The 26,819-nt window shown below is 46.2% G+C and overlaps 1 protein-coding gene across 2 annotated transcripts in view; it reads left to right on the forward strand.

The window, feature by feature from the left end:
- The first annotated feature begins 853 nt into the window (after window positions 1–853).
- Window positions 854–26,819, forward strand: part of ATP7B (ATPase copper transporting beta) — a 53,978-nt gene continuing 28,012 nt past the window's right edge. Inside the window, exons 1-5 of one of the 2 annotated variants that reach the window (XM_060233284.1) lie at window positions 854–1,190; window positions 3,794–5,012; window positions 12,037–12,282; window positions 21,806–21,969; window positions 23,163–23,324. In XM_060233284.1, coding sequence (XP_060089267.1) covers window positions 966–1,190; window positions 3,794–5,012; window positions 12,037–12,282; window positions 21,806–21,969; window positions 23,163–23,324 — 2,016 coding nt within the window. In that variant the 5' untranslated portion in view covers window positions 854–965. The remainder of the gene's footprint in view (window positions 1,191–3,793; window positions 5,013–12,036; window positions 12,283–21,805; window positions 21,970–23,162; window positions 23,325–26,819) is intronic. The other variant, XM_060233291.1, reaches the window with a different exon arrangement.

Genomic DNA, 26,819 nt, shown 5'->3' on the forward strand with positions numbered 1-26,819 from the left:
TGACTTATGGTGATCCCTGTAAGGTTTTCAAAGCAAGAGACAAACAGAAGAAGAGAAGAGTATACCGCATTTTTCTCTATTTTAAGGAGTCTCAATGTGGCTTACAATCACATTCCCTTCCTTTCCCCATAACGTACTCCTTGTGAGGGAGGTGGGGCTGAGAAAGTTCAGAGAGAACTGTGACCAGCCCAAGGTCACTCAGCAGGCTTCATGTGTAGGAGGGGGAATCAAACCCAGTTCTCCAGATAAGAGTCCTCCACTCTTAACCACTGCACCACACCATTGCCTGCCTCTGTGTAGCAATGCTGGACTTCCTTGATGGTCTCTGAACAACGTACTAACCAGGGCTGGCCCTGCTTAGCTTCTGAGTTGGACAGGATCAGTCTAGCCTGGGCCATCCAGGTCCATGGTAAATCGTCAGCTGAGGTAATTCTGCATAGGGCTGTCATGTCAGTAGTGTGCATTTTCTGCTGCCCGGTGAAATAGAAAAGCCACAGCAATTATTACTTCTCATATTTTGAAATAGGTCTCTGCAGATAAATAGAAATAATGTGCCCCGTGCTGGTTTCTTGATGTTTTGGATGTGCACTTTAGAAAGGTGAAAACATGTCTGGCAGAGTTAATTATACACTGGGTTGCCTCATTCCGGTCATGTTTGACAAAGTTGTGAAAGGCAGCCTTGACTGAGGACATGGGAGAGCCGTGTGCAAAGATGAATAGTGTTGAATGCATTTTCTTGCTGTGTGAAAGGATAGCAATTGGTGGGAAACACACCAACCTGTTTGGAAAAGTACACAGCTAAGCGCAACCCACAAATTATGAAAAAAGACAAGGAAAGTTAATCTAGGCTTACAGAAGGGTGTAGAAATTGTGGGGAGAAAGTTGACGCAGTAATCTGTTGAATAACTCCTTGTAATCATTTTCGTTTTCTCACTTGACTTGCCGGTGTTTTAAATGACGAAGGAATGGAAATGGAAACCGTGAGCTATTTGAGAGAGAGCCAGTCCTCACTTGCAGCTTTAAACCACAAGAACATTACTCTGGTGTCTTTCTCCAAACAGCAGTCATCTAAAAAGCTTCACGTGCTGGAGGATGGAGAGTGTCTTATGAAGACAAGCAGGTTGTCTCGGAAAGAGGAAAACTCTTCCTTCCGTAACTCTTCAGAAGTGCTAGGAAGCCATAGCAGACAGGTCAGTTTAAGGGAACAGGGGATAGCAAATTGATGTGCTTGCAATTTTGTTCTGTTCAAATTTGTGTCAACACTTGAAAAGTCCTAAGCTTTCTTTGCACGCAAAGAGTATCATTTAAATGCTCCCTGCAGTAATAAATTACTAGTGAATCATTTACATTTTGGCAGCATTCTGTTCTGGATTCATGTAAAGCTGTTTTAACTTTGAACACACTATCGTTTCTCTTCATCCTCTTGAGAATAGAACTTATCCTTTTTTTCCATTGAGGATTTCCAACTAATTCCCTAAGAGGTGAATTACATGCAGTGGCTAGCAAATTCCTTTTAAATTGCTTCCTCCAGTAGCTGCTAAGCACCAATTTGTGGGTAGCATAGAATTGAAAATAATGGTAATTGCTTCATATTTATAGAAAAACTGCTTATGAGAAACTGACACTAGCAGTTCTCCTTACTGGTGCAATGGATTGCAGCCATTGGAGCTAGAGCTGCCCTTCTTGAATTTGTCTCTAAATTTATGTGGCATTGAGACGTCTTGTTTTTGCTGTCAATTCACAACAAACTTATGACAACACCTATAGAGTTTTCAAGGCAAGAGACATTCAGAGGTAGTTTGCCATTGCCTGTCTCTGCATAGCAACCCCGGTATTCTTTGGTGGTCCCCCATCCAAATTCTAACCAGGGCCAATCCCTGCTTAGCTTCCCAGATCTGTCCAGATGGAGCTAGCCTTAGCTATCCAGTTCAGGGCCTTTGGAACTTGGGGTCATATATAACAGAGAAGGCATATTTAACGTTTTTATGGCAGAGTACTTTGTGTCAAGCATGATATTTCTGATTATTGAATCAATATGTATTCGGTTCTCACCCTTCCCCCTTCTCTTCCCTCTCTTTCCTTTTCTGAATAAAGATTCCTCTTCAAAGCCCCCCTACCTGGCAACTCTCAAGGATTCAGGATATGCAAGTAATCTTACGACTGTAAAGCAAAAATGCCTCTCCCCTGAGTTCTCATACATATGCCTTATAAGTAAACTAGGAATGTGTGGGAACCAGGAGATGTTGTAGTACCCAAATGAATAGTTGATATTACGCTTTGAACCCTCTATGTAATTCACATCTGTATGTTGTGTTTTTGAAGTTATCTGAAACTTTGCCTTTGATGTAGCCTTTAAGATTCTATGCTGTATGACACTCTGTGTCACTTCCAAGGTTTCGTCCCTTGGAGCAAGTATTGGATTATCAATAAAATGAGTCTTTGATTTAGACAGTAGCTCGATTATTCGAAATACTGATGCTTGGCATTTTGTACTAAGCATTGATGTAACCCTTCCCAGATTAGAACTAAAATATCAAATACATTTCAGTTTAAATAACACAGCTGCAGTTTTCATCTGGTACTATAAGTTAGTCTCTTTAGTTAGTTTGTGCTTTGCTAGTTTTGCTGTAATGCAAATGTCTGCTGCTTGGAGGTACAGGTTGAACATTTTGCTGCACCAACAGTTTGTCATTCAGATATTTAAAACATAGCTAAGACTGAAAATGTAACTTTGGGCATACTGCTTTCTGAAACTGAGGTGCATTGCATAATGTGGGTCAAATCTGATTTACAAGCTATGGCATGCAGACAATACTTTTGGTGCTTTTGAAAGGAAAGGCTGGACTACACGTTGAACAGCTGATCCATGATAGGATTTCCTGAGATTTGTATTTTGACTCACGTTCTGCTGCATTAAAAGTAAGAATTGGACCAGAGAGGGAGTTTTCTCATCTAGACATCCTCCTAGAGCATCTGTTAGCCCCCAAATAGGGGCGGGGGAATACAGGTGCCTTCGCTGTTGGATGTTATTTGCATTAAATGAAGAATACTTACAGAACTCAGTCCAAAGCCAGTACAGGAAAAGAGTGCTCCAGGATTGAATGTGACTTGGAAAAGCCAAGTAAAAAGGTGTAGATGGTTGCAGTGTGTATGGTGAAGTCTAATTCCTCACTGTTAACCTTTGTGTAGCAGCAGCCTTAATAGCCCAGACGATCCCAAGCTTGTTAGAGCTCAGAAGCTAAGCGGGTTTGCCCATGACCAGTACTTGGATGGGAGACTACCAAGGAAGACTGAGGTTGCTAAGCAGGGGAAGGCGTCCGCAAACTACCTCTGCTCATCACTCATGCTGAAAACCCTTCAAAGGTTCACCATAAGTCGCCTGCAACCTGATGGCACTTAATTATTACACAGGGGCTAAAATTGTCGAAGGTCATGCAAGAAACCTCATGCCTGAACTAGGACTTTAATCTAGGACCTGATGTATCAACTTTTACCTGTTCCTTAAGAACATTTAACAGGGGTTTAATGAGAATTGCAATGCATTCAACCTCACTGTTGCCCCTTTCTCCAAAGTAGCTATCTACAGTTGAGTGCAGACAAACACACACATGTGGGCAGGGGAAAGGGGAAGCTTTTGATCAGTGGCCCATTTATCATGGGCTGATTGTCCAGTGTTTGATTCCTCTGTTATTAAATGATGAAACTAGTTGCCACCTTTGGTTACTCTGAAGGTTATTTAGATATTGTATTGTCTAAATATTAAATGTACATTATGCTTTCATTTTCTCTCTAGACTGTAGCAGGGGACACTTCCCCCTGTGTACGTGCATTGACAATGAAGCACAATTTTGCCTTTGACAATGTTGGCTTTGAGGAAGACGTGGAACATTTGCCCTCTCTTCATTCTCCAATGGATGTTGTTACAGTCAGTATTTTGGGTATGACTTGCCAGGCGTGCGTACAATCCATACAAGGGAGAATTTCCAAGGTAAAAGGGATTGTGGATATCAAGGTTTCTCTTGAGCAAAATAATGCTGTAATAAAATATTTGGCAGTGGAAATCAGCCCCCATCAGATCTGTCAGGAGATCAAGGCCATGGGATACGATGCCAGCACAGAAGATGCAATGCATTCTCCAAGGCAATTGGCCAGTGAAGCTTCTGTTAAGATCAAGATCGAAGGCATGACCTGTCAGTCATGTGCCAACACTATTGAGGAAAAGATTGGAAAACTACATGGCGTGAAGAGAATTAAAGTGGCCCTCAACAACCACGAAGCCAGCATTGTTTATCACCACTATGCAATTAAGCCTGAAGAAATAAAGAATAGCATAGACAGCCTGGGATACGAAAGCACCATTAAGCACAAGCAAATCCCGTTAAAACTTGGTGTGATTGACAGGGAGCATTTGCAGCAGATGAATGCAAGAACTCCGGGTGGGCTTGATGGCAACAGAAATTCAACAGAGAACAGTGGAAATGACACTTCCATTGTAGCACTGGCTGTGGAAGGGATGCATTGCAAATCCTGCACTGACACTATTGAAAAGGCCATCTCAGACTTGCCTGGTGTACATCGCATCCAAGTGTCTTTGGAACAGAAAAATGTGGTTGTGTGGTATGACCAGAAACTGGTCACCCTGTCCTCACTGCAGCAAGCCATCCAAGGTCTCCCTCCTGGTCATTTCAAAGTAGCCTTTTCTAGTGGAATGGAGAATTGTAACGGAGTGCTTCCCTCCCATGCAGCATCCTCCTTTTCTTGTCCTCCCAGTCTCCCCCAAGGACATCTGCAAAGCGAATCCAGCACCACTGTGATCAGCATTGGTGGGATGACCTGTAACTCCTGCGTGAAATCCATTGAAGGCTTGATATCTCAAAGGAAAGGGGTGGTCCATATATCAGTATCTTTAGCTGAGGGGACCGGAGCTATATGCTATGATTCAGCTTTAACAAACCCTGAAGAATTGAGTGCTTCTATAGAAGACATGGGGTTTGATGCGTTGGTGCTAACAGGTATGGTGTAGCTGTTGATAACTCTGAGCAAAAACTGGCATAGATGTTTCATAAACCTATTATAAGTAGTTTAAAGTTACAAAAAAAACCCCTGCTGCTCAGGAGCTATGTTTAGGCCTACTAAGATACTTTATATTAAATCAGACCCTTGGTCCATCAAGGTCAGTACTGTCTTCTCAGACTGACAGGAGCTTTCCAGGGTCACAGCTGGAGTTTCTTCACATGCCTGGTCCTTTTTAAACTGGGGGTGCCGGGGATCGAACCTGGGACTTTCTCTATGCCAAGTAGAGGTTCCTCCACTGTGCCACAGCACATCCCCGTCTGTTTCTCAGCTTTGGAATGGCCAGCAGCCTGGGGTCTTGCTGTCTCTCAAGGTTTAGAGCAGAACTCATAGGATTCTGTCCAGAAAAGTATTGTAAAGCTGCGAATGAATTATAGTGTTTTGGGTTCATTTTGTATACCAGCGGTAATCCCCTTCACTGCAAGGCTGACAGAGGAAGATATCAACCCCCCCCCCCCCAATTCTTATTTTGAGATAACTTCTGTAACTTTCAGTTAATCTGGAGCATGTGAGTTTGACCACGAGATGATGAATGCCATCATGCTTTTTTAAATTAGCCTCGTAGAATTAATCTGATTAAAGACAGCAGGATATGGGGTGGATAATAAAGGTGGTTTGTTCTAGACTGATGTGGCTGGATGTGAATGAACAAGTGAGAGAGAGAGACAGATCACAAGGTTCAGTTTTAAAACTGAACACCCAAATTCTTTGGACCACACCGGACTTGGAATGGGGAACTCTGTTCTAGGGTAAACCTTAACTGGGTTGCTTGTTCCATCACTCACTTGGAGTAGCAGTAGAGGTGCCAATGAAGCAATACGCAGTTCAAGAGTTGTGCTTTGGTGTCTAGAGCAACATTTGGTGTCATCTCACAGAGGTCTGAGAGGAGCAAACAGGGCAGAGCAGCTGGAGAAGTTGCTGGGAATTTCTGAGTGTTGGAAGACTTCATTCTGAGCTTGTGGGGCTGCCTAAAATTCTGAGGTGTGATAGCAGGGGAACTTTGTTTGCTCTTTGTTTGGTTGAGTGGGCTAAAAAGGAGAAAGGGATTGAGAGTGATTGCTGCTGATTGCTGAGGAGTGCCTCTGCTCCACCCTCTTTGCATTTTAAGCCAAGCCTTGCCAAAGGCACGAGCCGAAGGGCGAGAGCTAAAGGGCTCTTGGCCTGTGGCTCTTCACCTGGGGGCTCCCTAAGGACCAGGGAACTCAGATCCCCGATTTCCTTGTTCTCCCAATAAGGTAAGGTAAGGTAAGTTGACCCTCCAGAGGGGGAGCCACTTAAACAAACAGCATTTAAAGAGGACCGTATATTTTTATATATATATATATATAAAAGATAGAATGCCAGCAGGGGGTTGGGGGCTTTCCAGTGTTTTGCACTGAGTGTCACATGTACGACTATCTTCCCAAAGGACAGAAATCTTGGTTGTGTGCTCGCTGCAAGGAGCTCCTGGTCCTCAGGGAACGAGTTCGTACCCTTGAGGCCAAGGTGACTGCCCTGGAGAAGCAGAGACGGTCAGTTAGGCACTTGGGGAAGACTCTCAGGGGCGTAGTAGATGAGCCCCGCTCTGAACGTAGCAGCCCCGTTGCTGCCAGGGAGCATGAGGGTCGAGAGGGAACAGGGCACCGTGCTGAGGATAAGGGGAATGCGCCCTCAGAAGGGACCTCTTCTTCGGTTGGTGAGCGGGAATCCTTTCGCGCCAAGGAACCATCCCTGAGCAGGGGGAGAGGGGGGGGGGGTTGGTAGTTGGTGATTCGATCCTTAGGCAAGTAGACAGCTGGGTGGCGAAACCACGTACTGACCATATGGTGACTTGCCTGCCTGGTGCGAAGGTAGCGGACATTACGCGTGTAGTAGATAGGCTGATAGACAGTGCTGGGGAGGAGCCTGTGGTCGTGGTGCATGTTGGCACCAACGATGTGGGGAAATGCAGTCGTGAGGTCCTGGAGGAAAAATTTAGGCTGCTAGGCGAAAAACTTAAGGCCAGGACCTCCAAGGTAGCCTTTTCGGAAATGCTACCTGTTCCACGTGCAGGGCAGGAGAGACAGGCACAAATTAGAAGTCTCAATGTGTGGATGAGACAATGGTGTAAGGAGGAAGGGTTTAAGTTTGTTAGGCACTGGGATGCTTTCTGGAACAAGCGGGAGCTGTACAAAAGAGACGGTCCCCACTTGCCCCTGGATGGAACCAGGCTGCTGGCACTTAAAATCAAAAAGGTGGCAGAGCAGTTTTTAAACTAAATCTTGGGGGAAAGCCGACAGGAGATGAAATGTCTCTGGTTCGGGAGGACTCGTCTCAAAGAGATGAAGGGTTGGCTGCTGTTGTTCTACCGGGTAACGGACCAGAGTTGTCCACTGTGAAGGTGACAAACAGTATGGACTGTCTGCCAGAGTCTAGAGGCGGCAGGAGGAAGGTGGCGGGCCTAGCTTGCCTGGGAAATTATAGATGTTTGTATGCAAATGCTAGAAGTATTCGAAGTAAAATTGGTGAATTGGAATGTTTAGTGTTGGGAGAAAACATAGACATTGTGGGAATTTTTCAGAAACTTGGTGGAATGAGGAGAATCAGTGGGACACGGTGATTTCTGGATATAAGTTATATCGGAAGGATAGGGAGGGAAGGGTTGGAGGTGGGGTGGCTCTGTATGTCAGAGAGGATATACGGTCCAGTAAGACTGAGGTCAGAGAATTAGATTCACTTTTAGAAATGCTTTGGGTTAAAATAGAGGGCCCAAAAGGAAATTTAACTATGGGAGTTTGTTATCGCCCACCAAATCAAAAGAGAGAGGACGATTATAATATGATGGAAGGCTTAAAGATAGCGGCTAAACGTAAAAACTGTGCCTCTTGGGAGCAGTGACCATAATGTTATTGATTTCACCGTTTGTATAAATAGGGAGTTGTCCAAAAAGACCGCTACAACCACGTTTAACTTTAAAAGGGGTAAATACACTGAGATGAGGAGGCATGTGAGGAGGAAAATGAAAGGAAAGGTACATACGGTCAAAACCCTTGGGGAAGCTTGGACACTATTTAAAACTATAATCCTAGAAGCTCAGATAAAATACGTACCATAAGTTAGGAAAGGCACAAACAGGCATAAGAAAAGGCCTGCGTGGTTAACAAACAAAATAATGGAAGCTGTAAAAGGTAAAAAAAACTCCTTTAAGCAGTGGAAAATCAGTCCAAGTGAGATTAGTAAAAGGGAACACAGGCTGTGGCAAATCAAATGTAAGACTGTGATCAGGCAGGCAAAAAGGGACTATGAGGAGCATATTGTAAAAAACAAAGACCAACAATAAAAATTTCTTCAAATATATTAGAAGTAGGAAACCAGCCAGGGAGGCAGTGGGGCCCTTGGATGACCATGGGGTAAAAGGATTACTGAAGGAGGATAGGGAAACGGCTGAGAAGCTGAATGAATTTTTTGCCTCCGTCTTCACTGTGGAAGAAGAGAACTTTTTGCCCACCCCAGAACCACTAATTTTGGAAGGGGTGTTGAAAGCCCTGAGTCAGCTTGAGGTGACAAAAGACGAGGTCCTACAACTGATAGACAAATTAAAAACTAATAAGTCACCGGGTCCGGATGGCATACATCCGAGAGTTCTGAAAGAACTCAAAGTTGAACTTGTGGATCTTCTAACAAAAATCTGTAATCTTTCATTGAAATCTGCCTCCGTTCCTGAGGACTGGAAGGTAGCAAATGTCACCCCCATCTTTAAAAAGGGTTCCAGAGGAGATCCGGGAAATTACAGGCCAGTCAGTCTGACTTCAATACCGGGAAAGTTGGTAGAAACCATTATCAAAGACAGAATGAGTAGGCACATTGATGAACATGGGTTATTGAGGAAGACTCAGCATGGGTTCTGCAAGGGAAGATCTTGCCTCACTAACCTGTTACATTTCTTTGAGGGGGTGAACAAACACGTGGACAAAGGAGACCCGATAGATATTGTTTACCTTGACTTCCAGAAAGCTTTTGATAAAGTTCCTCATCAAAGGCTCCTTAGAAAGCTTGAGAGTCATGGAGTAAAAGGACAGGTCCTCTTGTGGATCAAAAACTGGCTGAGTAATAGGAAGCAGAGAGTGAGTATAAATGGGCAGTCTTCGCAGTGGAGGATGGTAAGCAGTGGAGTGCCGCAGGGCTCGGTACTGGGTCCCATGCTCTTTAACTTGTTCATAAATGATTTAGAGTTGGGAGTGAGCAGTGAAGTGGCCAAGTTTGCGGATGACACTAAATTGTTCAGGGTGGTGAGAACCAGAGAGGATTGTGAGGAACTCCAAAGGGATCTGTTGAGGCTGGGTGAGTGGGCATCAACGTGGCAGATGAGGTTCAGTGTGGCCAAGTGCAAAGTAATGCACATTGGGGCCAAGAATCCCAGCTACAAATACAAGTTGATGGGGTGTGAACTGGCAGAGACTGACCAAGAGAGAGATCTTGGGGTCGTGGTAGATAACTCACTGAAAATGTCAAGACAGTGTGCGTTTGCAATAAAAAAGGCCAATGCCATGCTAGGAATTATTAGGAAGGGAATTGAAAACAAATCAGCCAGTATCATAATGCCCCTGTATAAATCGATGGTGCGGTCTCATTTGGAGTACTGTGTGCAGTTCAGGTCGCCGCACCTCAAAAAGGATATTATAGCATTGGAGAAAGTCCAGAAAAGGGCAACTAGAATGATTAAAGGGCTGGCGCACTTTCCCTATGAAGAAAGGTTGAAACGCTTGGGACTCTTTAGCTTGGAGAAACGTTGACTGCGGGGTGACATGATAGAGGTTTACAAGAAGAAGAAGAAGAAGATATTGGATTTATATTCCGCCCCCCACTCCGAAGAGTCTCAGAGCGGCTCACAATCTCCTTTACCTTCCTCTCCCACAACAAACACCCTGTGAGGTGGTTGGGGCTGGAGAGGGCTCTCACAGCAGCTGCCCTTTCAAGGACAACCTCTGCCAGAGCTATGGCTGACCCAAGGCCATGCTAGCAGGTGAAAGTGGAGGAGTGGGGAATCAAACCTGGTTCTCCCAGATAAGAGTCCGCACACTTAACCACTACACCAAACTGGCTCTCCAAAATAATGCATGGGATGGAGAAAGTAGAGAAAGAAGTACTTTTCTCCCTTTCTCACAATACAAGAACTCGTGGGCATTCGATGAAATTGCTGAGCAGACAGGTTAAAACGGATAAAAGGAAGTACTTCTTCACCAAAAGGGTGATTAACATGTGGAATTCACTGCCACAGGAGGTGGTGGCGGCCACAAGAGGGGTTTAGATAAAAATATGGAGCACAGGTCCATCAGTGGCTATTAGCCACAGTGTGTGTGTATATATAAAAATTTTTGCCACTGTGTGACACAGAGTGTTGGACTGGATGGGCTGTTGGCCTGATCCAACATGGCTTCTCTTATGTTCTTAGTAGGCAGAAGACTGGTCCAACAAAGGACCAACTGATTTACCATGGCTGGTGCTTGCTACTTGTTGTGATTCTTTCAAAGAGTACTGGGCCTGATGTCTGATCCAGCAAAGGCACTTATAGGGTTGCACATCCATTTCCTTTTCTTTGGATACTTAATGGGGGCACCCTACTTTGAAACAGAACTTCACCCTTTCCCTTCCATATTTTGTGTTTGTCCTTGCAGGCCACCTGTCAAGAGGGAGGTTGAGGTTCCTAGTGGTTGGTTTGTATCTGGATTCTCCAGGTAGAATACCTATAAGGGTTTTCAGAATGCAAGTATTGTTCAGCTAGCTGGGTCTTGCATATTCCTGATAGTATACTGTTGTTATTTGACTTCCGAGTGAGTTGGACCTCTTCGCCTCCATCATGGCTGTGTGGATATGGGAGCAGTTGTTTTGGGCTCTCCAGTTCAGTGACATCATTAGCAATTAACTTTTCTTTTGCTGTCAAGTCACCACCGACATATGGTGATCCCGTAGGGTTTTCAAGACAAGAGATGTTCAGAGATGTGTGCCTTTGCATAGCAACCCTGATATTCCTTGGTGGTCTCCCATCCAAGTACTAACCAGGGTCAACCCTGCTTCCAAGATCCGATGAGATTGGGCTAGCCTGGGCCATCCAGGTCAGAGTATTCACATTAGACCACATCTTCTACAAGCACAGTGTTATGCTGTCGTCCGAGTGAGACAAATGTCTGAGCAGATATGAGACCCTTAGCTTCTACTTCTCCTGCCACTCCCTCATCCAGTTTTTTCCCCTTGCAATGCTCACTTTTGAATTGTATTACTAGTACATAAGAGCCCCGTGGCGCAGAGTGGTAAACCTGCAGTACTGCAGTCAGAGCCCTCTGCTCACGACCTGAGTTCGATTCCAGCAGAACTGATTCAGATAGCCGGCTCGAGGTTGACTCAGCTTTCCATCCTTCCGAGGTCAGTAAAATGAGTACCCAGCTTGCTGGGGGGAAAGTGTAATGACCGGGGAATGGCAAACCACCCTGTAAAAAGGTCTGCCGTGAAAACTTTGTGAAAGCAGTGTCACCCCAGAGTTGAAAACGACTGATGCTTGCACAGGGGACCTTTCCTTTCCTACTAGTACATAGCTGATACTATGCCAACAGGGATTCCCTACATTGGGTGTATCTTTGGCATCTGACACAATTTTTTCTGTCGCTGTCTGAAAGGCTTCAGTCAGCAGCAGTAGCTTTCTGCAATTTTTACTTACTTGCATTATAAAATCTAACAACTTTTAAAAATGAGATACCAATTATCTCCCCACCCCACCCCGGCCTTTTAAATGTATGAAAACATTGACAATTGGCATCTCTTTCTCTTCTCTCCTTCTGCTCTAGCTTCTGCCAATTCAGCTTTTCCTTGTAGCGTTCATCTATGAGGTATTTGTCCTTGGCTTTCTTTTCTGGATCTCTCTTCATTTATCTCCATTCTTTCCCATAAATATGGCAGCTCTTTATGGTTGGGCTGTATCTCACATTAATCTATTTGATGTCCTTTTTCAAGACACCACCACTGGAAGACTTGCCACTGGAAGTAGTGAGGCCAGTGAATCAGCTTCTGCTCTCTTGAGAACCAAACCTGTTTATGAATTGCCATGTGGAGATGTTGTGCTGGAGACAGAGAACTTGTGTCATGGTCATCCGAAGCCACCCAGTGCGGAAACCACTGAAAAATGCTTTATGCAGATCACGGGCATGACATGTGCATCTTGCGTCTCAAACATTGAAAAGAATCTGCAAAAAGAAAATGGTAAAACAACTAATATTCCTTTGTGTTCTTCTTCCGGTGCTGGGAGCCAGTGGTTTTTGGACACTGCTGGGTTGCTTCCTACTGGTCTGGGGACAGAATGTTGGTTATCTAGAGGGTGGTTTGGCATCCTGACATTAGATCGAAGATGCTAATATTCTTAAAATAAGTACAGCCTTGTCTGTACAGTCCTTAGCAATGAGACTCCGTATCGAGTCTGAAGTTGGGTACACAGATCTTCTTCGTGGTCTCTGTGCTTCACACTCATGGGATAGTGCGCCTGCGCCGATCCCCGAATCGGTACCTGAAAAAGCCTGGGATTTTTTCGCGCTCGGCGCCAATGGGCATGCGCAGGCGTCCCAATGCGCATGCCCACCAGCGCCAGCGCGGGGATCCCGCCAGTTCCTTTCTGACCGCTGCGCTGAGAGGTTTTCCTTTCCGTTTCCCCGGTCGGTGAGAATCCTTGGCTTTGCCTTTTTTTCTCGTCTTAGCCCGTTTATCGTTGTTAGTTAGTTAGTTAAATTTATAGTTTAGTATAGTTAGTGTTAGTGTAAAAAAAAAAAAAAAGGCGTTCTTTGTTTGGTGAACTGCCCCTTGGGGTGCTTCGCTCCCGCTTTCCCCCGTTTTCTCTCAGATCATTCTGAGTAGTTTTTTCTGCGGCTTCTTTCTATGGAAAGTCGCTGGGGGTTTTTCAAGCGCTGCCGTGCTTGTGGAAAGAAGATCGCCCCTCCGGACGGCCATTCCCTGTGCCTGTTGTGCCTGGGAGAAGCGCACCGAGTTGAATCCTGTCCGCACTGTCTCCGCTTCTCGAAGCAGACCAGAAAAAATCGGGCGGCTCGTTTATTGGCGCTTCGGCCTCATAGACCGATGGAGTCGTCGGTACCGAAATCGACCGACGCCCCGGCACAGGAGCTTGCATCGGCCGATGCTGCTCCGATACTGACTCCGACCGATCCGCCGGAAGAGCGTGGCTCCACAAAACGTTCCCGCGAGGGCTCGGTGGATACGCCCGCTAAGAAGCGCCGAGAGGACTCGGGGACCCGAGCTCCTAAGAAGGCGAAATCAAAGGAGAAGCGGAAGCGACCCCGCACTCCTTCCCCATCGGCCAGTACATCAGCGTCGGCGATCTCTAAGCCGCCGAAGAAGATCTTGGCCTCTCCACGCCGAAGCCCTGTGAGTCAGCAGCGTCTGTTGGCATCGGAGCAGGAGATCGACCTGACCCAACGCTCGTCATCTTCCGGGTCCCGTCGGCGGTCGGCTAGCGAATCGGCCTCGGAGGTGGAACAGTCGGCACCGATAGTCCCGTTGGTTCCGTTCAGACCTCGGGACAGACGTGCACCGGAGCCGTTTCATGCGCCTCAACGCTTCCCGATACCACCATGGGAGCAACGCAGGTGGCAACCGCCCTACTCCCGGTACGACTCCTGTCATTGGTACTCGGAGGACTACCAGGACTGGGAGCGAGCGTCAGAATATTCTTCCGTGTCGAGGGTCTCGCACCGATCCAGGAAGGCGTCGGCTTCGGTGTCGGTCCCCCCGGATCGACAGTTGGTTCCGGTTGAAACTCCGCGTAGACCACTGCCGGTCCAGCTGCCGCCGCGAGACCCGATCCTGTCAGAGCATTCCACCCATCAAGACTCTTCATCGGAGTCGGACGGTGAAGTCCAGGACTTAGACCCTTCACCGGTCTCCCAGACGGCTGAGGATCTTCCAATTTCGCCATCGGAGGATCTAAAGTCTTATGGGGACTTTGTGAAACGCATCGCTGCCACCCTTCGATTACCCGTGACCCAGCCAGAACCCGTAGTGGACGACAACGTGTTCGACATAATGCAGAAGAACACGTCCACTGCGGTCGCTCTACCGGTTACCAAGGTGATCCTTTAAGTGGTCAAGGAACCTTGGAACAAACCATCTTCGACGCTGGTGTCATCCAAACGGCTGGACCACATGTACAGGGTCCAGGAGACGGGGGCTGAATTCTTATTCACCCATCCACGCCCTAACTCGGTGGTAGTCTCCTCCTCCTCGAAGGCCAGGAAGGTTCACTCCGCTCCACCGGACAAAGAAGGGAGGAAGATCGACGGAATGGGCCGCAAGGTCTACTCAGCTGGGGCACTCGGCATAAAAATATCTAACTATGCAGCCTGCATGGCTAGGTATCAGTATGCCGTGCTGGAACAACTTGCCCCGTTCCTCTCTTCTCTAAGTGAGGACAAAAAGGCCGCTGCAACCAAGCTGCAGAAAGAAGGTCTCGCTGTGGCCAGACAACAACTGGCTGCAGCGAAACACATGGTGGAAGCCTCAGCCAAACAGATCACCTCTGCAGTCTGCATTAGGCGTCACTCCTGGCTTCGGTCTACGGCACTCCACCAAGATACAAAAACCTTTATCGAGGACCTGCCTTTTGAGGGTGACGGGCTCTTCAGCACCACAACTGACACGGCGCTGCAAGAGTTCGATAAGAGCGTCAAGACCTCCAAGAACTTGGGCGTCCAATCCACCCCCAAAACTTCTAGGTCCAAGCAGTGGCCTAAGCCCTGGACCAAGAAGCCCTATCAAAGGTTCTCCCCTGATCAATGGCGTCCCCGGCCTGCACAGCCTGAACGACCCTCCTTCTCTGGTAACGGCAGGAACCGTTACGGGGCCCAGCCTTCCAACAAGTCTAAGGGGGCTCGTCCTCAGAAGCAGGGGGTTTGACTTCCTGCAAGCACGCGTCATTGTTCCCACTGTTGGCTCTTCCATCCGCCTACGCCCTTTCCTGCCTGCCTGGGAGTTGATCTCCACAGACAGGTGGGCACTGTCCATCGTAAAAGAGGGCTACAAAATAGAGTTTGTTCAGACCCCAAACTAGTCCGTGGTAGTTACCACTCCCCCTTCCCCACCTCTGCTGGCGGAGGTGAACAACCTCCTACAGAAACAAGCCATAGAGGTGGTTCCGCCGGAGGCCAGGACAGGAGGCTTCTACTCCCGTTATTTCCTGGTCCCCAAACGGGACGGGGGTTTGAGGCCTATCATGGACCTTCGGAGTCTGAACAAATTCATTCTGTACCAGAAGTTCAGAATGGCTACCCTGCAAACTATCCTGCCCCTCATCAATCAGGGAGACTGGATGGCGACCCTGGACCTCAAGGATGCCTACTTTCATATCAGCATCCACCCTGCGTTCAGGCGTTTCCTAAGGTTTGCAGTGGGTGCTCGGCACTTCCAGTTCAGGGCCCTGCCGTTTGGACTGTCTACCGCTCCTCGGGTGTTCACGAAGCTGATGAGTGTGGTGGCTGCCCGCCTTCGTCTTCAGGGAGTTGTTGTCTTCCCATACATCGACGACTGGCTTCTTGTGGCGAAGTCGAAGGAGAGTTTGACAACGCACATCGCCATCACTCTGCGTCTTCTCGGCACCCTGGGATTGCAGGTCAACCTGGAGAAGTCCCATCTGACTCCATCAAGGACAGTTCAATTCATAGGGGCTCTGCTGGACACAGATCAACACCGAGCATTCCTTCCTTCGCAGAGAGCAAAGGACATCATCAATCTGGTCCAGCTTCTCCAAAGGCAGTAGTGGGGCATGGCTCAGCAGCTCCAGCGGATGCTGGGGCTGATGGCTGCGACGACAAGCGTGCTACGTTTCGCAAGACTGCGAATGAGGGGACTGCAACTGTGGTTCTTACGCCATTTTCGTCCGCTCAGAGATTCGGCCCGAAAGAGGTTTTCCATCCCACCCGGGACTATCCAATCTCTGCTATGGTGGGGATTGGAGAGCAACATCTGTCAAGGGGCTCCCTTTCATCTACCAACCCCTACTGTGACTATTGCCACCGACGCTTCCATGTGGGGGTGGGGAGCTCACCTGGAAGATCTATGTGTGGGGGGTCAGTGGCCTCCGAAACTGAGTCGGTGCCATATAAATTACTTGGAACTGCTGGCGGTTCACTTCGCCCTTCGCTCCTTTCGCCCTCTGTTAGCAGGGAAGACTGTGGCACTGCTTACGGACAACACCACTGCCCTGTGTTATATAAACAGACAGGGGGGGACAGTGTCCCGCAGACTGTGCTCGCTGGCGATGGACCTCTGGATGGAGTGCCTCCAGTGGGACATTTTTCTGAAGGCAACACACCTGCCAGGGGTCCTCAACATTCAGGCGGACTCTCTCAGCAGGGGTGGAGCTCTCCCACACGAATGGGAACTGCAATGGCGGTTCCTGGAGCCGGTGTTCCAGCGTTGGGGGTACCCACAGCTAGATGTCTTCGCCACAGCGGAGAACAAAAAGTGCCCCTTGTTTTGTGCCAGGGGAGGTGCGGATCCAGCCTCGCTGGGAGACGGACTCCTTCTTCAGTGGGGGGGCTGGTTCCTTTACATGTTCCCACCCTTGCCTCTACTGACAAGGGTAGTCCACAAGTTAGTTCAGGAGAAGCCACGTTGCATCCTGGTGACTCCTTGGTGGCCCCGTCAGAGTTGGTTCTCGATCCTGCTCCAACAGTTGAGGGGGGTATTTTATCAGTTCCCGACAGATCCGGACCTGTTGTCGGCCCAGGGCGGGCACGTACTCCACCACAATGTGCCTCACCTGAAGCTGACGGCGTGGTTCATCGATCAGTAGGGTTTTCCACCAGGGTCCAGCAAGTCCTCCAAAGCAGCAGGAAGCCTTCCACTCATGCCTCTTACGAGAGGAAGTGGAGGAAGTTCAGTAACTTTGTGGCTGACTCCCCTACGTCGCCTGACTCCGTTGGGCTTTCGGCAATTTTTGAGTTTCTTTTAGCCTTGGTGGATGAGGGGCTGGTATTCTCCCCCATCAAGGTTTATTTGGCGGCTATCTCTGCTTTCCATGTTTCAGTAGAGGGCTATTCTGTTTTCGCTCACCCTCACTCCAAGAGGTTCATGAAGGGACTGTTCCGCCTTCATCCCCCTTCTAGAACCCCTCCACAGTTGTGGGATTTGACTCTGGTTCTGGACAGGTTGACTCGTCGTCCTTTTGAGCCCATGGCAACATGTTCCTTACAACTTTTGTCCTGGAAGACTGCATTTTTGGTTGCCATCACCTCAGCACGTCGTGCGGGGGAGCTCACAGCGATGCGCTGTGATTACCCCTACCTTGCCTTCAGGGAAGCGGGGGTCTCCCTAGCTCCAGACATTACTTTTCTTCCCAAGGTGGTTTCCCAATTTCATCTTAACTTAGAAGTTTGGTTACCCACGTTTTACCCTAGCCCTTCCTCGGATGAGGAGCGCAGGCTGCATGCCTTAGACGTTAAACGTGCCCTCTTGTTTTATTTGGATCGTTCACGGGGCTTTTGTAAGGACAACCAACTTTTTGTCTCCTACTCTGCCCCCAAGTTAGGGTCCAAGATTTCGTCTCAAAGGCTTTCCAAGTGGCTCACTGAGACAATTAAACTTTGTTATTTGTTGGCGAAGAAGCCTTTACCTGGACCTGTTCGTGGACACTCCACAAGGGCGATGGCCACGTCGGTGGCATTCCTGAAAGGTGTGTCCCTTTCCGACGTCTGCAAGGCGGCTACCTGGTCTTCTCCGCATGCCTTCATGAAGCACTACGCGCTGGACGTGCATGCTCAGCAGAGGACTCGGTTGGGAGCTGCGGTGCTGCAAGCTGTTTCTTCAGGTTGACCGTCTTCCCACCTCCAGGTATGCTTTGCTTGCTAGTCTCCCATGAGTGTGAAGCACAGAGACCACGAAGAAGATAGACAGGTTGCTTACCTGTAACTGTAGATCTTCGAGTGGTCATCTGTGCATTCACACTACCCGCCCTCCTTCCCCACTGCTGACGGTCTCCCTCCAGTAAGAGGCTTTCGGCGGTCAGGAAGGAACTGGCGGGATCCCCGCGCTGGCGGGCATGCGCATTGAGACGCCTGCGCATGCCCATTGGCGCCGAGCGCGAAAAAATCCCGGGCTTTTTCAGGTACCGATTTGGGGATCGGCGCAGGCGCACTATCCCATGAGTGTGAATGCACAGATGACTACTCGAAGATCTACAGTTACAGGTAAGCAACCTGTCTTTCTAAGTTCACCTCCTTGGAAGCAGGTCCCATTGATTCAAGGATATGTATTTCCAAGGAAGAAAGTGAAAGATTGAATTCTTTAGCAAAAGACAGTATAGAATGAAGGCATTATATTCTGTGAGTGGTTTATTGCAAGACCTTAGAAACAGCTGCTCCAAACAAAATGCTGAAAAACAAAACCTGAGTAGTTGTTTTTATTTGATTTATAATTTGCCCAATCCCTGCTATTGCAGGGCTCTGGGCGATGTTCATAAGCATTAAAAACATTTGCCAAATAAAACAAAGAACAAAACAGAATACATTATAAAAACAGATGGCAGATACTAATACATTCATTATCCAGACTCGCAGCCTGCTGGCCACCCTGCAGGCAGGAAGGAGGGGGGGCAAAACAATCATGAAGATCAGAGGAGGGTGCCAGCCAAGATAGAAACCATTGCTGTCCTCAACTAAAGGCCTGGTGGAACATCTCCACCTTGCAGGCCCTGCAGAAAAAAAGGGCCCTGGTGGGATTTGGCAGAGAGTTCCACCAGCTTTGGGCCACAATCGAAAAGGCCGTAACCCTAGTTGAAGAGTCTTTAGGGTGGGGGACCACCAGCAGATTACTGCCTGAAGAGCATAACACCCTTCTGGGGACATAATGGAGTAGACAGTCCCCACAGATACATTGGTCCCTTACTGCTCAAGGCTGTATAGGTCAACACTAATACCTTGAATTTGACCTGGTATTCCACTGGGAGCTAGCGTAGCTGGCGCAGGACTGGATGTATATGAGCTGTCTGTGACACTCCTGTCAGGACTCGCACCACCGTATTCTGGACCAGTTGGAGTTTCTGGGTCAATCTCAAGGGCAGGCTAGTGGTATGATTTCAGTGGAGGCAAGTCTTTGGATCATGACCATACAGTATTGACTGATAATAATCTTTTCCCCTAAGAGGCCGACAAGCTTAATCTTCCAAGATATCTCAGTTCCACCATGGCTTAGGGTCATAGAGGAAAAACTTCTCTATTTTGGCCTTACAAAACAGTATTTTAGCTCTCTTACATACAATAAAGCCAGAGAGCTGGTGAAACAGAGAATATCAGATATTGCCAGACAGAATGATCTTAATAGTATCTCTAAATGGCATGCCCTTGTAGAACCGTTAATAGAATAGCACCCATGCCATACTTATACCAGCTGGAAAATTATGTACAGGAGAATTTTTACCCTCATGAGGTGGACACTCTCCCTTCTGCAGAACTGGAGGGCAGATATAACAAAATACCTTTTGAAGATTGTATATGCCCCTGCTGTTATGAAGGGATAGAATCTTTAGTGCATGCCCTGTATGATTGCAAGGTGGTACAGCATTCACTGTGAAATCCTTCCTTTTCCTGCAATCTTGCCTACCATGCTTAATCAAACAATGCAACAACTAAAGGATCTTCTGAATGATAGGAACCCTATGGTTATAAGTTAGCTAAATTTGACTGGCTTGCCACCAGAACTAGAAAGTCACTCATAGCTCTGAAGGGTAATAGCTAGGCATTTTCTTTCTCTCTCTCTTAGTTGGTAGTTTTTTAAATGCTTAATCCCGTTATAAACGGTATGTATGTTTTATAATTGATTATAGCAATTTTACCTCTGTTCTCTCAGCACAATTTATATGGGTTACTGTAGCCGCCATTGGTTTTATCTGTATTGTTTTTGCTGGCTTCTGCTGTGAATAAACTTAAACGTGGATTACAGTGGCTAGGTCAGGGCATGACAGGAAAGTCTTCAGTTTCCATATTGTAAAATCAGAACATGCCCCATTTTCTGTTCCTGGACTATGTGGACTGGTTCTTCTTCCTGATCTGGGTATACTTTAGCTACCAGCCAAACATGAACTAGCATAAGGGCTTGGACTGAGGTTATTTTAATCCCTATTTATACAAGAATTCTGCAGGATAATTATTACTGAGGGGGAGTGAAGTGTTCTGGCTAAGAAAATTAAATTAAATTATAAATTAAATTATAAATAAATAAGAAACCCATACGTGAACCCAGGAGTGCTCAGTTCATTTGTGCTTCTTCTTGAGTGCTAGGTAATTTCTTCAGCCCAAGACTTCCCTGAAAAGTTGGGGGCAGTAATACTTGCAACCAAGGAGGAATGCAGTAAAGCCAGAGGAGAAGTCAATGCAAAGCTGGAAAATGCTACAGTTTAAAATTCTCTTTTGCTGTTAGAAATACGATGCAAAATTCCTAATGTATTTTAAGAGGAATTTTTGTAATAGACTGGCATCCCTTCGCCTCCTGATGAAATTGAGGAATTTTTGTCTCCTTACATGAGACCAAGTTGCTCACTTTTCCCTCCCTTATCTTATGCTTTTAGTTTAATAATTAAATGGGCATTAGGTAGCATTGCCAACCTCCAGGTATGGCCTGGAGGTCTCCTTGAATTTCAGCTGATCTCTTGATGACAGGGATCAGTTCCCATGGAGAAACCCTGCCCTCCCTATGCTCAGCCCCCCAAAATCTCCAGGAATTTCCCCACCTGGAGTTGGTAACCCACACATAATGTTGCATCTGTCAGTTGGATATTGCATGCTGTTTTACTGAATAAATAAGAGGCGTTCACAACTGTGCTGATTCTAAATGGATGTCTGCTGTAATATGTACACAAAGTGCTAAAATGCATGTGTGAACCAACCCTTCCTTAAGCTATGGTTGCCAACCTCCCAGTGGTGGCTGAAGATCTCCTGGGATTTCAACTCATCTATAGGTGTCAGAGATCGGTTCACTATGGAGGGTGGAGTCTATGGTGCTGTAACCTGTAGAGGTCCCCCCCTTCTCTAAAACTCTGCCTTCCCCAGGCTCCACCCCTGCCCCACCCAAGTCTCCCAGTGTTTTCCAACACAGGGCTGGTAGCTCTACCTTAAACCTTGCGGGATGGCCTGCCTGAGGAGGTGGTCAGAAAGGCTCCCCTCCGCCCCCCGCCCAGGTTTCTGCAACTTCTACAAGACTGAATTATTCAAGAGGACTTTTCTGCTCAGTAATGTGCAAAATGATTCACAAAGTTTCTTGGACAAATTATTAGGGACTGTGGCCTACACTACTGTGGATAGTTTGATGTAAGTTGGATCATACTACATAATCTTGGATTGTTTTAATGTGTCATGTTAACACTTGATGCTTTGCTTCATTTACAACCCAAATCTTATTACATTGTGTACTGAATGTCTCATCCTGTTGATTGCATTGACTCACTCTGTGTAATCCGTCTTGAGTCTCAGTGAGAAAGACAGCGTGCAGGGGTGGCCAACGGTAGCTTTCCAGATGTTTTTTGCCTACAACTCCCATCAGCCCCAGCCAGCATGGCCAATGGCTGGGGCTGATGGGAGTTGTAGGCAAAAAAAACGTCTGGAGAGCTACCATTGGCCACCCCTGTTATAAAGGACATAATTTTTTTAAAAAAAGGATGCCAGCTGCATGTCATTCACTTGCTTTTTCCCCATGTTGTGATCTGGATCTGCTTCAATTCTGTCATTTATAGGAATAGTTTCTGTGCTTGTTGCCTTGATGGCAGGGAAAGCTGAAGTAAAATATAAGCCAGAGTTGATTCAGCCTCTGGAAATAGCCCAGCTGATTGAGAATTTGGGCTTTGAAGCCTCAGTCATAAAAGATTACCCTGATGCAGATGGAAATATAGATCTTAAGGTGAGTGTTGCAGATAGGCCATCATTTGTTTGATTGAAATGTGGTGAAAGAGCTGTATCAGCTGTGCTGTTTGAGTTTCAGGTTCATAGATGTGAATTCTTTAAGATTGTGAATTTCAGGTGTTACAGGAGCATTGGTAATGATTGTGGAAGTGGAGGGGGGAGTGGAAACCGCTTTTGTGGCTGGCAGACTGCCCTTTCTGTTTCATTCCTACCTTCCTTGATTAAATCCTGGACAGGCGGGGGCTTGATAAACCACTGCTACCATCATGACTTTTGGAAGTTCATTATTTAAGAGAAGCCCAGTGCCCCCCCACCCCTCCCCTGCCGGCATCGTTTCCCTCTTGAACTCCCCTGGTAGCACCATTTTTCTCACAAGAAGAAGCTGCCTGGATCAGCCACAAAGTCAGAGACATACAAAATCCCTTGGGGAATTTTACAAGGTTTTATTAAAAGATTGCATTCTGAGTAGGAAAAAAGCCCAAAGGCCCAAAAACATGCCAAAACCATGGGAGGTTTTGCCCGGAAACATCCAGTCAAGGCAAAGATATAGGGACTGATAGCATATAATTGGAGAGACCACCCTGCCAATGTGGAGATTACATTTGTGGGACCATTTTATTTTAGGCACCAGCCACAACCACTCTATTAACCAATTTTAGGGAAATGCATACCTGACTTTCTGGAGGGGAGAGATGTATAGATTCTCCCAAAGGCCCTGCCCCTCTGCATAAACTCAGGCACACTGGGCCACCTGGTAGGCAGGGAGCCACTCCTGATGTTTGGATTTTTGCCTAGGTTATTGAAGGCAGGAAGAGAAGGCTTAACCTCTCCTCCTAAAATCTCCATTAAGCACATGGCCGTTTGCTTCTGGGCCAGATGCTGGAGAGGGATACCTTTGAGTGTCTGAAAAAGTCCTTCTGTTAAGGAAAAGCTGTAGAAGCCTTGGAAATTCAGTGAAAGATCAGTTAAAGATCACAGCCTCGTGGTACAGCACATGATTTACATGTGTAAGTTTCCAAGTTCAGCTCCGAGCATCTCAAGTTTAAAAGGATCTAGGCCAGGTCTCAGCTGGAGACCTCAGAGAGAAAGCCTCTCCCAGTCCATGTGAAGAGCCACTGGGCTTGATGGATCAGAGGCCTGACTTGGCAGAAGGCCATTTAGTCTTGTAATACTAACGAGAACTCTGTTCAGATCCTAGGGATGACTTGTGCTTCATGTGTACATAACATTGAATCCAGACTTGTCAAAACACCTGGCATCCTTGATGCTTCTGTAGTGCTGGCCACATCCAAAGCCCGTGTCCGCTTTGACCCTGAAGTAATCGGTCCTCGAGATATTATAAAAATTGTTGAGGTAAGTTATTGAAACAGATGCTTTCTATATAATAATGGAATAATGCCAACTTAGCTAGCTTTGAAGTAGTTCAGAATCAATTTTTACAACTATCTTAGCACTTCCCAAGGGATCTCCTGCTGCTTTAATGAGAGCTGAAACTGATATCCCTTCTCTTATGGTGTGCTTAATAATCAGTAGGTAATGGAAAAGGGTTGAAAACTCAAGATCTAATTCCCTTAGTCATCAGTCTTTCAATCTACTGTTAGCTAAAGACCCTCAGCACCTTGAGTTTCTTAATAGCATACACTCAAGATACCTTATTCCCGATGATCTCTTGGGACCCAGAACTGACAAATCCCATCTTAGAAAATGAATTTTTGACTCTGATGCTTGACTAGATTGTACCTTAATATTAAAATAAAAAACAGCACCATGGTACAAATTAATTAAAGTGGAACATACAAGATCTCCATACTTAGTTAACATTTCTAATCATGTTCTTAGAGCAAACTTTACCTCATGATTCCAGTCAATGCCAACAGCAGTTGTGGAAGGTCATTTTAAGCAAACTCCAGCAGCCTAACATTTATACATCTGCAGTTCTCATGCAACTGAGGACTTACTTCACTATTTACTTTTCTGCCTGCTCTATTCCAGTCCAAGGGCCAGATTTTTAGATGGAATTCTGTCAGGCCTAAGTGCTTATTCAGATGAGGAAAAAATATTTTATCTGATACTGAAGCTATATCTCCCAGAAAGTTTCAGTCTTTGTCCTCATAGCAAAGAAAATACGTCCCAAGATGGCAATGTGAAGGGATGATTTGTAGACATATGTGTATATCTCCTTTGTTATTGCTATTGTATTGCATCTGTTGTTATACCCTTTTGCTTTAGTTTGAATGTTTGTTAACATCTAGTTTACTTTGCTTTTCCTTGAGATTTTTGTAGGCTTGTACCAGTCAATGGCTAATTACAGTAAACAAACTGACTGACTAACAAACTGTTAAATTGAAAAAAATATATAGCTTAGCTGCAAGCCTGGATTTTAAAGTCCCAGCATTATCAATCCATTTATCACTGCTGTGGGAAAAACAAAGGAGGGTAACAGAGTGGTTGTTCTTCACAAGGAAAGCAATTGGGAGAATTCTAAAAAGATTGTGTAGAAATTTCAGTTACTCTAGTTTCTGTTTCACTGGCAGAGAAATTCCAAAGCAAGGAAGGCATAACCTCTTTTATTCAGAACATACTAATGGATGCAACATACATTGTTGTAGTAGTTATTCATTTATAGCCTCCCTTTCTCACTACTATTCTCAGAAGGTTACTAAATCTGAAAAGTAATCCAATCAGCAGAGACCTACAGTAAACAGTATAGTAGGATTAGATTGACAGAGCTAGAAAAACGATGCAAATGAAAGTGGGTCTAACACAAGGGTGGCCAAACTGTGGCTCTCGAAGCCCCCATTGCCCTGTCAGCCAGCTTGAAGAAGGCCTTTCTCTCTTCAAATCACTTCTCCAAGCCAAGCCATCCAGCAGCATGGAGAATGCATTTAAAGTTAAAGTTGCTTTCTTTCTACCTCTCCCTTACCATCTTCCTTCCTGTCTTGTGTTTCTCAAACATCTGACATCCATGTCTCAGACATCTGACATTTATTCTGTGTGGCTCTTATGTTAAGCAAGTTTGCCACCCTTGGTCTAAGGCATGATGTACCATAATGAAAGAAAGGGGGTTACAAAGGTGGAGGACACTGCAATAAAAAGGGAGGCGACATGTACAATAAACAGTGGCAGCAGACCACATTACTGTCCTTTGTAGAAGCAGCCCCCTGTGCTGTTCCATTAAATCACCATTCCAATCCTTTTGTAAAAATGTCTACCTGAACATTACTGTTTTGCACATGCTATGAAATGCTAGAATTTGGGGGGTCTTGCTGACCGCTTTTGTTGTTTTAATCTTATTTTTAATATTTAAAATGTTTATATGGTAACCTTTAGCCCAAAGTACATCTTCAAACAGCAGTGAAAGTAACTTTTATAGTAAAACAATGGGTATCGGTCACCACTGCTATTTAAAAAAATTACCAGCGATGACAAAAGTACTGAAAGCATTACTAAAATATGAAAAGACTGAAAAATTTCCACTGCCCTTCTAAACAGAAGCTGTATCATTACTTTACGGGACGAGTGGATGTTCAGTTGTTTTATGCCCTTTAAGGGATACCTTTAGTTGTATGTACTTGGTATAAGCTACTTGGTGTTCCTTTTTTAAAAAGGGGGGGAAAGCAGGGTGATCTAAAATAACAACTGGCTACATTTGGGTCCATGAGCTACCACATTTTCAGACTACAGAGATCAGTTTCCCCTGGAGAAATACGATGCTTTGGAGGGTGGATTCTGTGGCATTGTAGCCTACTCAGGTCCCTGTCTACCCCGGCTCAACCCACAAATCTCCAGGAGTTTCTCAACCTGGAGGGGGGACCTGGAGACTGTAGACTAAGAAGTATTTTTCATGCAGCTCTTTTTGTTATCCACAGGACTGTTGTTCTCAGACTCCGCCCCCCCCAAAAAATCATTATGTGAGGAAATGCGTTTGTGAGGTTTGTGACAAGGGTGGGGTTTCTCTCAATTTCACGGCCTCCAATGTGTCGCCATGGAACTGGCTGTCAGGGGGAGTCCCACCCTCAAAGAGTGCCATTCTCTGCAATGTGCCTGGCATAATGACGTCACCCAGAAGTGATTTTGTGCTGAGCACATCATGAGGGGACGCTCTAGTAACCCTATCGCAGGCGTTAGCCAGTCTGTCATTCTACCATATACCGCTTAGCCATCCTGTTCTTTAGGTCCAACTGAGAATTCTAAGGTGAGAACAGTTGGTGGCAGCAAAAATAAGGAAGGCAAGGAGGCAGCATAACACAAAACACTAAGAAGTGTTTTTATAGAGGTTCCGTATAAGAGGTCTCACAGGAAAGAGTGAAAATGTTACAGGCCTCTTCCTAGATTGCATAGTACCTTGAGCACTCTTAGGAGCATGTGAAGCAGAGAAATAACGAGGTCCGCACACAGTACTGGTATGAAACGAGGTTTACTTTTGGCACCAAGAGTGGAATTTAGCCGGCCATGGGCCCCCAAAATGACTAAGTTAAAATTATTCCACATACAGCCAGTTTTATCCACACCCAAAACACGCAGGCAGACCCCCCCAGGTTTATCTGATTCAACGTTTTCCACCCCCCGTAACTTCTAATACCTTTCCACTCCTCCTGTCTCCATGCGTTATCAGCTCCAGCAAGAAGCTTCTCTGAGGCCCCTTTGTTATCTAATACATATCCAGAGACCTCAAGGAGGTCACTGTCTCTTTATCTAATATAAAACCTTGGATTCACACCCACTTGGAGCTATCTGTGCTTCTAACGAAGGATTGCATCAGACATCCTCTTTTTGATGGCATAAGCATGCTCTTATTCATTATTATAGGGGTATTCATTAATTATTCGGGGTCCTCTTTCACATGGA

The sequence above is a fragment of the Heteronotia binoei genome, chromosome 1 (assembly GCF_032191835.1).
Source record: "Heteronotia binoei isolate CCM8104 ecotype False Entrance Well chromosome 1, APGP_CSIRO_Hbin_v1, whole genome shotgun sequence".
NCBI classification, from domain to species: domain Eukaryota; kingdom Metazoa; phylum Chordata; class Lepidosauria; order Squamata; family Gekkonidae; genus Heteronotia; species Heteronotia binoei.